Consider the following 12,826-nt stretch of genomic DNA (forward strand, 5'->3'; position numbering starts at 1 on the left):
GGGAGGGGATTTCTCAGGGGGTACAAAATATCCCCCCAGAGCAATGCTGCAGGAGGAACACTGCTGTTGCCTTTTTATTTTACCCAGAACACCTCCAAGTGGGTTTTTACAGTGGAAATCTTTGTGGAAGTGGTAGCCAGGGTGAGATCAGACTCAGCTGGGGCTGGGGGTACTCACTGGGCACTGGCCTGAGCACGTCAGGGATGAGGATCTCCACCAGGGCCTGGTACAAGATGTGGTCACAGCTCCTCATCCACTTGAGGATGGGCTCATACTTGCACAGGGTGATCAGTTTGTCCTTTGGGAGGGTCCCTTCAGGTTCCTCTTCACTGCAGGAGGAGGAGGAAGGAGACAGAGTTAGCAGCAGGTTTGCCTTGCGTGCTTTCCCCCTCCCTCTGCATTGCTAACTCCAGTTTTCAGCAGGAAAAAACATGCTGGTGTGCCTTGCAAAAGGAAATGTTTGACTGCTCATACAGGTCTTGTCTCTGCCAGCATCTCCCTGTCCTTGGGGCCAGAGCTTGGAGCAGTTTTCCCTCAAATCCACACTCCTGCTGCTTGGCCTGCCTTCCCCTTGTCCCTTCTGAGCTTCACTGCCTCTCACAGCCCTGTTCACGTGGGAGCTGAGCTCCAGCTCAGCCAGCAAAGGCTCAGCTGGATCCTCCTGCCAGCCCCAGCTGTCCCCAAACCTTCCCACCCCTCTGCTCTCGACCTCCTGAGCCACAGCACTAGGGACAAAAACTCTGCAGCCACTGTAGGGGCAGATGAGCTGATCCTGAGATGTTTTCAAGGTGTTTAACCCCTCCAAACACTGAACATTTTCAGAAGGAAGGAGACTGAATGTGTAGTTGAGAACAGAACATATTATCTGTAACTGACTGGGGTCAATCCAGCTTCCATTATTTTCATTTTGTAGATGTATAAAGGCACAAGACATTTGTTACACAGCAAGCAGAAAGAGCTGAAACCTGAATTCACTGCCAGAGCATCACAGCAGAGCTGCTCACCCACACATTATGCTGGGAATTGGGAATTTGGAAGGGTCTTTCCCCATGGAAAGGGTCTTTCCCCCCATCAAAATCATTAAAGCCAAGCCCTGGACATACTCTAAAGGAGCCTCAGCCTGCAGAATTTTAGTGGTGAACTCCCTGGGCATAACTCCTGGAAAATCCCACCTGGAGAAACAGGTCAGGGAACCTGCTGTGAAGTGTATCCATCTTCTCATGCTTTCAGTGTGCCACCTCCCTAATATTTGGGGTTTGTACTTATATTTATATATTCAGAAGGGGAGGGAGTGTGTTATTTACTCTCTGGGTTAGTGGCAGAGGTGTAAGAGCTCTGTACAAAATCTGCCTCCAGTTTCCCCTGTGTACCTAGAAACAGCTCTTGGGGTGTTGCAATCTGCCTGGGAGCAGTTCCCTCAAAAAAATGAGATTTTAAACCAAGCAAACACAGCTGCAGTGACTCCTTGCAGGAAAATATCCCCTGGGCAACATCTAAAGCACCATATTCTACTGATTTTTGAGAGAGTTTCCCTTATTACTCAATGTTTTACCATTTTTCTTCTGAATAGAAAACATTCATCTTTATAGCCTCAGTAAGAGTGGACAGATTTGTGATAGATTTTAAGAAGAAACCTTCACTTTTTCAGTTTTGTCTGTTTTCACTTATTTCCATTCCTCTGGCAGCAGCTCCCAATGCATAAAGAATGAGGAAGAGGCACAGCAACGAGCCAGGCAGGAGTGAAAAGATTAAAGCAGCTTTATTTGCAATGATCTGCCTCAAAACACAAGGCACTGACAGGTCTGGGCAGCCAGGCAAGGCAGAGAGTCAGTCTGGATATCCCTAAAAACTCAGAGAGTCCCTAAAATCTGAGCAGGGAATCATCACCCCTGCTCCTGAGCCCTGGGGAAAGCTGGATCCCCTCTGCTGCAGGAGGGGCAAGGGACAGGGATGAGAGGAATCAGCCTCAAGACACCCCAGGGGAGGTTTAGACTGGATATGAGGGAAAATTTCTTCACATCAGGCATTGGAGCAGGATGTGCAGGACAGTGGTGGAGTCACCATCCCTGGAAGTGTCCAAAAAGGTGTGGATGTGGCACGTGGGGATGTGGCTGAGTGGTGACCATGGCAGTGCTGGGCTGATGGACAGACTCACAGAACTCACAGAATGACCAGGTTGGAAAAGCCTTAAAGATCATCGAGTCCAACCCATGCCCCAACACCTCAAGATCTGATGATCTTGGAGGGCTTTTCCAACCTCAGTGACCCCACAATTCTCTAATCAGAGCAGACCCTCCCCCAGAGCTCTGAACTTTGCATTTCAATATTAAACACTTCCAACTCTCTCTGTCGTGGCTCTGCAGAAAATGGTCCCAAATTCTCTCCCAAAAAGCCTAAAAACACTTCATGCATCTTAAGAAGAGATGTGTGAGCAAGCAGTGGAGTACCTGGAAGGCAGAGCAGTGGGGCCATCACTAGGGGGTGCCTTGGGACTCCAGAAGGATTGCCACAGCTTCTCGATGTAGTGGAACTGGAGGTGCATCACCACATCCAAAGTGGCCTGACAGCAAAGAACACCTCGGGGTGAGCACTCAGCTGGAGTGCTGCCATTCACAGTAAATAATTTACATGAAAAACAACAGAACTGGCACTGCTGTGGTAACCAACTTAACATAAAACAGGTCACACAGTGGAAAAATAATCAGTATTTGGGTTGTAATTCCTGGCAAATGAAGCATTCCCAGCTTTTTCTAAGGGTGGGATATGAGCTGGTCACTTGAGTGATGTCCCATGTCAGTTAATAAATCAATGACAAATAATGCCCAAAGAATATTGCACACAATCACCTCACAGTGCCTCCTGTAGAGAACCTGCAGGGTTTTCACGTCGTTCAAGGTGAAACCTTCTTGTAAGAGGACATTACTGAGATCAGGGGCTGGGAACTCAGGAAAGACATGGGTTACATCTGGGAAAAGAAATTGGGAAAGATGGTGAGGGTTTGGAAAGCTCAAAGTACAAGGTGCTGCTGTCACTGGAGGCTCTTTCCTGTTCCAGCTGGGATGAGACAGGGAAAATGAGATAATTTAGTCCTTTTCCCTGATTTATACCAAGAAAAAGCAAACACCCACAGCCCAGTGGATTCAGTGAGGAAAGGAAAATATTTCCTTTCAGTTTGTAATAAAACAAATAAGAAAACATTATCCTCATCTACCATCCATTAGAATTTCCCCGAAAATGTCTCTCTGCTATTTAAGGAGTACAATAGAATTGGGCAGCAGAGGTGTCAGGAGCTGGGATTTGTGATGGAGACACAGATCCAGGAGCAGCAAATCCAAAAGGAGAAGCTCAATGTGGATCATTTGCACCCAGATCCCCATTGCAGCCTCTGCAAGGAAGGGAATTGCCTCCTCCTCTGGCCAGGACCTCTGCTCTTCCATGGAATTTAAATAAAACCAGATGGATTAAAAACATACTATGAGGGACCCAACAGACCCCTGAGCTCGAGGAAAAAGCCTTCCTGGGGAGACAGGAGTCAGCAGATAAACTCAGCAAGTGTGACACTACAAAAACCTATAGAACACATCCTATATATAAAATATATATAGGTGAAAAAAAAAGAAAATGCTGTAGATTTATTAGGAAAGCCCAAAAGTCAAAACTTGCTGGATAAAATCTTCCCCTTAAAGCCCAAATCCCTGATGTGGAATAATTGATCAGCAAAGGAGTTCTCACCTATGAACTGCTGGTGGTGCTGGCACTGAGCAGCCACTGACTGCTCGGGTGTGGTGTGGGGGTTGCTGTTGGAGGCACTCTCTGCCATCCCATCCATCTTCTGGGCTGCTCTGTACCTAAATCCCATCAGAATTAGGATGGATTAGATCCACACAGACAGGAGAAAACACTTAAATGTTATTTAGAACACAGATCTGTGAGCTCATGGAGTGGTTGGTACATTCAAGGCAAACATGTTGGTCATTTATACTGTGGACTCAAATGGAGGAGAAATGAGAAGCTCCTTTAGAAATGCTCCCCCAAGACAGAATTAAAGGGGCTAAGAAGTTTGGTGACACCAAAAAATCAAAAAAGAGAAGCAGAGCTGCAGTGGGTTCCGGGGCAGACTCTGTCTCAAGCACTGACTTTTGCATTTACTTTCTGTTTGGGAGCTGAAGAAATAAATTCTGCTCCTTCTGCACTTCAGCAACAACCAGAAGTGTCCGTGCTTGCAGGAGACAATTCCAAATCCTTTTCTACACTGGGTTTTATCTTTAAAATTACTCAGGCACAAGACTAATCATGACACTATTTAACTTGCATTTTGCATAGAAAAACATCCAAAACCCCCAAATCTACTCAAATACAGCACAAGCTCACCGGTCCTTCACACTGATTTGGCACCAGCATCTCCATAACTGAGATCCTAAAACATTTTGGCTGCAGGGAAGCTGTGAAAGGTGGCACACAGGGTGGAACGTGCCACTGGCAAGGAGAATAGGCAGATAAATCTCATTCCATGGAATTCCAGAAGAGTTTGGGTTGGAAAAGTCCTTTTAAGGCCATTTGGTTCAACCCCCTGCACTGAGCAGGGACATCTTCCACTAAAGCAGGTTGCTCCAAGTCTCATCCAACTTGGCCTTGCAGATTTCCAGGGATGGGGCATTACCTGGGATAGATTTTGGACCTTTCCAGAGCTCAGCTCTGGTTCTTCAGTAAGCTTTTCTGACCCTGAGATGGGGCAACTGAGAGGCATTTTAACAACTTTTATTCCATTTTCAGTCTCATGTGAAGGGTGAGACAATACAGGTGTTATAACAGTCAGAAGTTAACTATTTCCTAATTACAATACATTATACATGTTTCCTGGCCTATCAGCTTTAGCCACATCATACTGTAGATGCCTTAAAGCCAATCATCTAAAATTATTCTTTGTGGGTCCTACTACAGTGAATCTTTCACAGTTCTATTTCTCCAAAGTATCCAGTCTGATTTGCAAAACCACTCTTTGAAACTTGTGTCTATCTCCATTTCTCTCTCAACAATGTCTGTCCTATCCCATGGCATTTCTAAGTCAGTATTTCTGATCTCAAGGTTTGCATACAGATGCACACTGTGTGAGCCTTCTGTCAAGACTTTGAGAATTCCCTACAAATCCATTTCCCAAATTTCCCACTATCTCTTGAAGGGAAAAACTTCTTTGATGGTTTTGTTAATCCATTGTTGTGTACAGTGAAGTATCCAAGGTGCTATCACTAACATTGTCACTATAACAATGTATATAACAATGTATATAAACTTATAACACTGTAACAATGAATATAAACTTATACCAATGCATATAAACTTATTTTGTAGTTTTTTTCAGCTAAGGTGCAAAACTCTATCTTTTAAACAAGTTGTTTAACTACAATCTGTCACCTGTTTTAATTTGATTTGTCGAATCTCTCAATTTTTTCACCTGGTTTGAACTTCCCAAGTGGAGCCAAATCCCAGGGACCTGCTGAGTGTTTTGGGAATGGTCTGGGGGCACTACCTTTGCTTCTGGTGGATGGGCTGTTGCCTCATGGCCATGTACTGCGTGTCCTCCTGCAGGCGGTTCAGCGGCGACTCCGGCTTCAGGCGGATCCCGTAGTAGTGATATTTGGAATTTCCCCTGGAAATATCAACTCAGTCACTGACAAAGGCATTGTGGCCCTGGTTGCTTGGTCAACACACCCCACTTCGTGCAGCACACGGCTGCCAAGCTCTGTTTGAGTGGCTGAAGGGATGAATTTGATGCCTCAGGTTGGAGCTTTTCTATGTTTCAGGTTCTGTGCTGCTTTAGTGGGTGGGTCTGGGCTTCACATGAGGGGATGCTGAGCTCTCTGCACAGAGCAGGGAGACAAAACAATTCCTGCTCCAGCTGGGCACCAAGGACAAATGATCCAAATCTCAGGCCAAGAGCACAAACAACGTGGAATGAAGAGAGAAGAACAAGCAGGATGGGACTGCCTGGGCTGGAGCTGGAATTGGACAATGAACTCCAATGTGCAAATGGAGCAGAACTGATCAAAGTGAGAGGCCCCGTGAGCAGTTGTGCATTTTGGGACCATTTTGGTTCATTTTTGGGTGCAGCCCTGGCTGGGCTCTTGTGCTGCCCAAGGTGGATCTATTGAGGCCTTTTAATAAATCCCTGCTTTATTCTTTAGCTCTGTCCATCCTCTGTTCTAGGTCAGCCTTCCCAAGGCATCAAACCACTGAAATGCCACCATCCCCTAGAAAATTTAAGCCCACATGGGGCCAAGTGCAGTGGCATCCACACTTAAACCTGGCCAGGCTTGTTCCATGCAGCCCATGGTGCCTGGGGAAGAGAGGAGGGAAGTGCTACAATAAAAAGTGTTATTAAACAGAGTGACTGTAGGACCACAGGGGACACTTTGCTATTTGTTGAGGGTTTAGGGATTTGTTTTTTCCACAAAAGCAAGTGTCCATCTTTATCCAGACTTGGATAAAACTGACTGAATGTCCCTCTATGAAAAGAAAAATGTCTTTCTGTTGCCAGCACTTCTGCAGCAACAGCACCAAGCTTTGATGTGGTTTTGTCCTTGGAGCTGCTCATTTTTGTAGGTTTTGTAAAAAATGAAAGCTTTTAGCCACAGGAAGCTGGAATTCTTTCTCTTTTGCTGCTGTGGTGCTCCTTAGGAGGGTGTGATCCCACCACATTAGAGAGAGATGTGTCAGCTGAAGTTTTTCCACCAAACTGGAATTTTTTGGTCCCAGTGGGAGCGAGGACAGTTCTGCAGCCATGGACACGTGGTGACAGCATGTCCAACTTGGCTTCAGCCCATTTGTCACCAAAAATGGGTGAATTGAGTCCTCAGAGGGAGAAGAAACCAAGCCAGGGAAGCACCAACAGCATCTCCAGAGCACAGAGTAGGGATGCTTAAAATTCCTCTGCTGTGTCACTAAAACTGGGACTGGAGGCACCTTAAATCCAAGGATGCTTCCCATTGGAAAATTAAAGAAATGTAAGAGGAATATTTATCAAATTGGGTTCTCTTTTGTGGGGAATTTGCTCTTTTCAAGGGCCCAGTTGAATTGTTGGGCCTTTGTCACTGCACCAAAGGATTTTACACACACCCCATAGTCAGCCCTGTCCCAAGTGATTTAGGTGCCTGCAAATTAAATAACAGCCACCTTTATAACCTAAAATTACAATGAGTAAGAAAATAATGGGGGTCAGCTCTTTCTACAGTAATTGAGGTTCACTGTCACTTTCCCAGCCTGCACATTTCCAATTTTCAGTGTGGCTTTTTTTTCCCCTCACTTGTTTATTCTTTAATCCTTGATGGGATTAAAGAATTTCTCTCCTCCAAAAAAAAATTACTTCAGAGCTCTTGAGTTTGACCCAATAGAGAGAAATCCAATGTTCCCCTGCTCTTCCTACAACTGTTATCTCCACGTTCCAGATGTGGAATGCCCTTGTCACATCTGGTTTTGTTCTCATTTAAAAGCCCAGATATTTAAGCTTGAATTTTATTATAAAATCTTCAACAATCAGAGCAGTGACTGTTTTACAAGCGATATATTACTCACTTCTTAAATATTCTAAGCTGGGATAAAGTTCACACTCAGCTGTGCTCCCTTGAAGGACATGTCTGGAATTACAGGAGTTTATTTTCTCATGTTACACTTTTCTTGTAACATCTTACAGATCTTTGACAGTTTTGAAGATAAAACCCTCTTGCAAGATACCCTAATCCTTTGGGTATCTCAGAAATAAACCATTTAATAACTTTACACCTTGTCTGCATCAAAGCTGTGGGCACAGGGTCTGTCATGGGGGATCTTGTGATGGGGGCACAGGGAGAAATTGCTTCAGTGACCCAGAATTTTGGGCTCTGCAGTGGAAATTGTGAGGATGAGTCACCTCATGTTTGTCAGACAATACAGAATCCCAGAATATCCTGATTAGAAGAGATCACAGTGGTCAGTGAGGCCCTGCACAGCCACCCCAACAATCCCACCCTGAGAGCGCTGTCCAAACGCTCCTGCAGCTCTGGCAGCCCTGGGACCATTCCCTGGGGAGCCTGGGCAGTGCCAGCACCCTCGGGGGGAAGAACCTTTCCCTGAGCTCCATGCCAACTCCCTGACACATCTCCTTGGTGTAATGAGATCCTCATGAGATGAGAACCACTTTAGCTTCACATCAAATTTTCCCACCGGATCGAGGTCGGTTGTTCCCGTCGATCCCAGAATGTAAAAGGGTTTTAAAATCATGGGGATTTAGGGTTAAAAGGAAAATTTAGCTTAGTAGGCCCTGGAAAAATAAACACCCTAAGCACATGAAGAACTTGTACTTGGTAGAACTGCACCTGTGTAGCTAGTACATGATAGAAGATATAATTGTTAGATGTGATGATTGGTTAGTAATTAAATATAATTACTGTTTAATCATAAGAACAATCATGAGAAACTGTGGTCAGGGGCCTAAGAAAGATCACGAGAAGCTCATGTCAATGTATACAATAGAACAATATAAGTTTATGTTACAGTGAGCTCATGGGCACTCTATTTCCCCTTCCCCGGGACCCTGTGGCTCTGATCAGATAACCCTGGACCCTCCTTCCTGCCCTGACAGGGCTGGTGGAGAGCCAGGGAAGCCCACCCTGTCCAAAGTCTGTACAGACCCCTGACATTTCCTGTTTGTTCTCTTTTTGCCCTGCTCTCCCCATGGACACCACAGAATAAAGAGAGCTGAACCAACATATATCAGGGTAAGAGCCTCTTTTGGGAATCTTTGCCATCTCCTGATATTCCTCCCCTCACAGCCTCGGACCTCTGGGCTAGCCTGATATTTAGTGGGCTGTGCGAGGGGGGGAATGTCAAGTTTAATAATTAATATGTAAGTTATATAAGGATAGAATACAAAATATGTTCAGCTCAAAAGCTGTGTCCGAGTCAGATTTGGGGCTGTACCCCTGATTCCCAGAGCTCTCAATAAAACCACCTGCATGGAATCACATCCCGTGATTATTTGTGTTCCTGAACACTGACAAGAAGAGAAACACCTGAACCTCCCAAAGACCTTCAGCAGGTTCTGAGTGCACTAAAAATGCTGCAGGTGGGTTGCTTTTTGGTTTTTTGAAGTGCAGCTTGCCACCAACCTGGTGCCCAGGCGCCGAGTCCTCAGCCCCATGAAGACGGAGCGGATGAGTTTGCCGAAGGAGGCGGCGTTGACGGGGTCCAGCTTGTGCTCCTGGCAGTGCCTCAGGTAATGGTTGTACAGGGAGCTCCGGGGCAGGCTCACTCCTTCTGCTGTCTCGTAGTTATCCAGCAGCCACTGCAGCTTCAGCCAGGGAAAAAATAAAGAACACGCAAGTCTAAAAAAGGGATGGGATGTCAGCAGAGTCGGCGTTTTAAAAGGTCCGGATGGAGAAGTTCAAGAGAACTGGATAATTAATTGATGTAAGTTAATTCGTATAATTTGTCATTTATAGTATTTTATAAGGTGGCAAAAGGCAGTTTATAGGATGGAAAAAGCACCCGGCACAAACAAAACCAGTCAGATTTTTCATTAAAACACAGTTCTGCTGTCACCTCAGTGTCCACCTCGGGTTCAGATGAATTCCTGCAGAACCAAAATAAAGCTGTAAAAACACACATTTTCCAAGGAAAAGAGATCTTGAGATACTGCCTAAGAGAAATAAATTTTAGGGGAAGAAAATTGATGCAAGGTCTTTATTAATTGGAAGACTGGCATGCCTGCAATGGCTCCCTTAACAATAAAATTAATGGTTGCCAAAGCAACCTTCAAAATCTGAGGGAATTCATCTACTTTGCAAAATTTACTGTCTGAACTTCTGACATGGCTGTTGATTAAAATTTGCAATTAATATAAATTATTTATACCGAGATACTCTGAAAGGGCAGGTCCAGCACATGGTGTCAGCACAGGAATTCAAATGCAAAGCCCCCAATAATCTCCTTTAATTGACTAAATGACTTCAGCATCAATCAAATGAGTGTTGTAATAATTGAATTTTGGAAGGAACTGGATGTACACACAGACTAATATCAAAAGGGTGGGTAAGAGTCTTTCACTGTCATGAGGGATGTCTGGGATTAATAGTTTGCAGGATTCTCTCTCCCTCCAGATCTCCTGCACCAGAACCAGCTGCATTCCCAGCAGATCAGGGCAAAACAGATTTTGGATTGTGGAAGCCAAATATCAGCCACAGCATCTCCATACAACTGAGAGTCCAAGCAATTATGGGACCTGAGCATGGATTTAGCCCAGAAATCAGTGGGATTTGCCAAAGCCCACGGGTCTGCACCCAAACCCTCTCATTCCCACCACCACTCTCTTTTCTCCCATTTCCTCTTGGTGACACTCCAAGGTCCCAGTTCACCACAAGGCTGGAGGTTCACACCAATAATTCTCTGAAAGACACCCTGAGCTGTGTGATGGCATCTCGGGCACCTCTCTGGTGTCCCACCCTGCTCTCACACGGAGCCTTGCAGCCCCTCAGGGTGAGCTCTGTGGGTCTCCTCCACACGCCCACACTTCAACTGCTGCTGCACAAAGTCAGCTGGATCCAACACTTTAAACCCTACAACTAAAACTATTCCATTCAGCCTGGAGAGGAGAAGCTCCAGGGAGAGCTCAGAGCCCCTGGCAGGGCCTGAAGGGGCTCCAGGAGAGCTGGAGAGGGACTGGGGACAAGGATGGAGGGACAGGACACAGGGAATGGCTTCCCAGTGTGAAAGGGGAGAATTTTGTGGGATATTTGGAAGGAATTATGGGTGGGGAAGGCCTGGAGTGGAATTCCCAGAGCAGCTGTGGCTGCCCCTGGATCCCTGGCAGTGCCCAAGGCCAGGCTGGACAGGGCTGGGAGCAGCCTGGGACAGAGGAAGGTGTCCCTGCCATGGCACTGGATGGGCTTTGAGGTTCTTCCAACCCAACCCATTCCATGATTTGTCAGCTGGAGCTGATCCAAATCCAACCACAAATTCCTGTGGCTGCATCCATCAGCTCCGGCAGGAAGAAAAACCTCCTGGCCACTTGTCCCTCTGTGCTGCTTTTGAGGAGCCTCTTCTCCTCCTCCCAGCTTCTCCCAGCTCCACACGGCCCAGGACGATCCTTGAGGTGATCTCCAAACCCCACAGCTCCAAGAGATGCTTCGTTAATAATCCATAATGACCCTTCCTGCTCCCACCTGCAGCACAGACACCCCTGGAAGCCCCAAAAAATCTTCCTGTGGCGCTGAGCCTCCTCCAGCCATTCTGTTCCCTCTAACAAAAGTGGACCCCAGTTTTTGTTTTTGTTTTTTTTTTGCCATAAAACACCAGCAGGAATTCACTTTTTAAGTTGTCCACATTTATGCTAATTTTGGCCCATCCCCTATGTTTAAGAGATTATTGCTTAAGATCCTTTCAAATTTTTAAAGCAGGTATTTTATTTAGCCTATGGAAGATAGTGAATGTGCATCAGCTATTTATCTCCTAAATCTTAAGCCTTAAGCCTTAAAAAAAATATAAAAGCTGTGTATTACGATGGAAAATCCAGATACAGATAAACCCTCTCATTTCAATTTGATCCTGAGCATTTTTATTCTAATCTCTGATATTTCTAGAAGATTCCCTTCATCTCCCAGCTTCCTTTTCCTGCAAATGTCTTTTTATATTCCCTCAAACACTGCAGAGTTTCACAATATGAACTCCCACTATTGAATTAGAAATTTATTATGAACAACACAAAAGAGCTTGAAACAGAGATCTGTCAGAATTGAAATAATTTTCCAAATGTGATTTTTGTTCTTCCTTCACAACTAATAACACACTGGGCAGTTAAAATGAAAAAATTAAAAACTCTTTCCATTTGAATCTCTTCTTCTGTTTGCTTTCTGAATTTTGCTCAGTTGTGACAATGAGATATTCCCCAGTTTATTTCTGTTTATGCCATCATCAGGTTCAATAAAATCACTCTACATCCATATGCTGCTGTGGTTGTTATTGGCACTACAGGGGAACATTTAATTTTCATTTCTACCTTAACTTTATTTCTATCTGACTGTTTGGTTTCTTTTGAAAAAAAAACACTGGCAAAGCCCTTATCCTGTTTCGATCTGAGGGTGGAAAAAGCCACTCTTGGGGCTGGCTGCGAAAATACTTTTTTTTTTTTTTTTTTTTTGGGAAGGTGCAGGTTTGGAGAGGTTTTCTTGTGGTCACCTCTATGAAATATAAAAAAGAAATCATTCGTGGGTCATATTTCAGGTGTTTTTAGCTGAGACCACGAGCAGCAGGTTCCTAAATTTCTACTCAGTCGAGCTCAGAGTTAGGACAGAGCCATTCACTCATAGGAAAGAATTCCAGTGGGGGTTATTTGGTGTTTTTTGCTATTTCATTTTGCAGACAATGAGGAAAAATTACATTTTCTCCCTACTCCTACTCATGCTGTGGATATCCCACTGCCACAGGGCCTCAACTGCTCCAACTTCAGGCTCTTATGTTCAAAAATTGCAGTTATTTTTACTTATTTTTCTCTGATTTCTTTGCATCATCTGCAAGATCCTAACTGGCAAAGAAATAATCCCAATCCCAAAGAAATAATCTCAGAAATAATGCCACTGTCAGTCACACATGGTTTCAGCAGAACCATCCCGTGTCACTGGGGCTCAGCAGGAGCTTCACCTTCCCACTGCACATCTCAAGTGCACTTAAAAAACCTCTCAGGGAGGTTTGGAAGCCAAATTCAGTTATCAAGCTTCATTTCATATTGATTTGAGTTAAATTATATGAAAAATTCCCTGTGGAATGAGATACCTTTAATTGTCCTCTTGTTTTTTTGAAA

At 44.8% G+C, this 12,826-nt stretch overlaps 1 protein-coding gene across 12 annotated transcripts in view; it reads right to left on the bottom strand.

Annotated features, from left to right (window-relative positions):
• LOC110478007 (DNA-binding protein RFX2) overlaps positions 1-12,826 on the bottom strand; it is a 76,680-nt gene that overhangs the window by 10,636 nt on the left and 53,218 nt on the right. For 8 of the 12 annotated variants that reach the window (XM_085562540.1, XM_085562533.1, XM_085562542.1 and 5 more), the window contains 6 exons: positions 9,141-9,322; positions 5,528-5,647; positions 3,733-3,848; positions 2,847-2,965; positions 2,448-2,560; positions 178-329 (listed from right to left, as the gene is read on the bottom strand). In XM_085562540.1, coding sequence (XP_085418666.1) covers positions 178-329; positions 2,448-2,560; positions 2,847-2,965; positions 3,733-3,848; positions 5,528-5,647; positions 9,141-9,322 — 802 coding nt within the window. The remainder of the gene's footprint in view (positions 1-177; positions 330-2,447; positions 2,561-2,846; positions 2,966-3,732; positions 3,849-5,527; positions 5,648-9,140; positions 9,323-12,826) is intronic. The other 4 variants (XM_085562544.1, XM_085562541.1, XM_085562537.1 and 1 more) reach the window with 1 other exon arrangement.

This window comes from Lonchura striata, chromosome 28 (assembly GCF_050655825.1).
Source record: "Lonchura striata isolate lonStrDom1 chromosome 28, ASM5065582v1, whole genome shotgun sequence".
Lineage (NCBI taxonomy): Eukaryota > Metazoa > Chordata > Aves > Passeriformes > Estrildidae > Lonchura > Lonchura striata.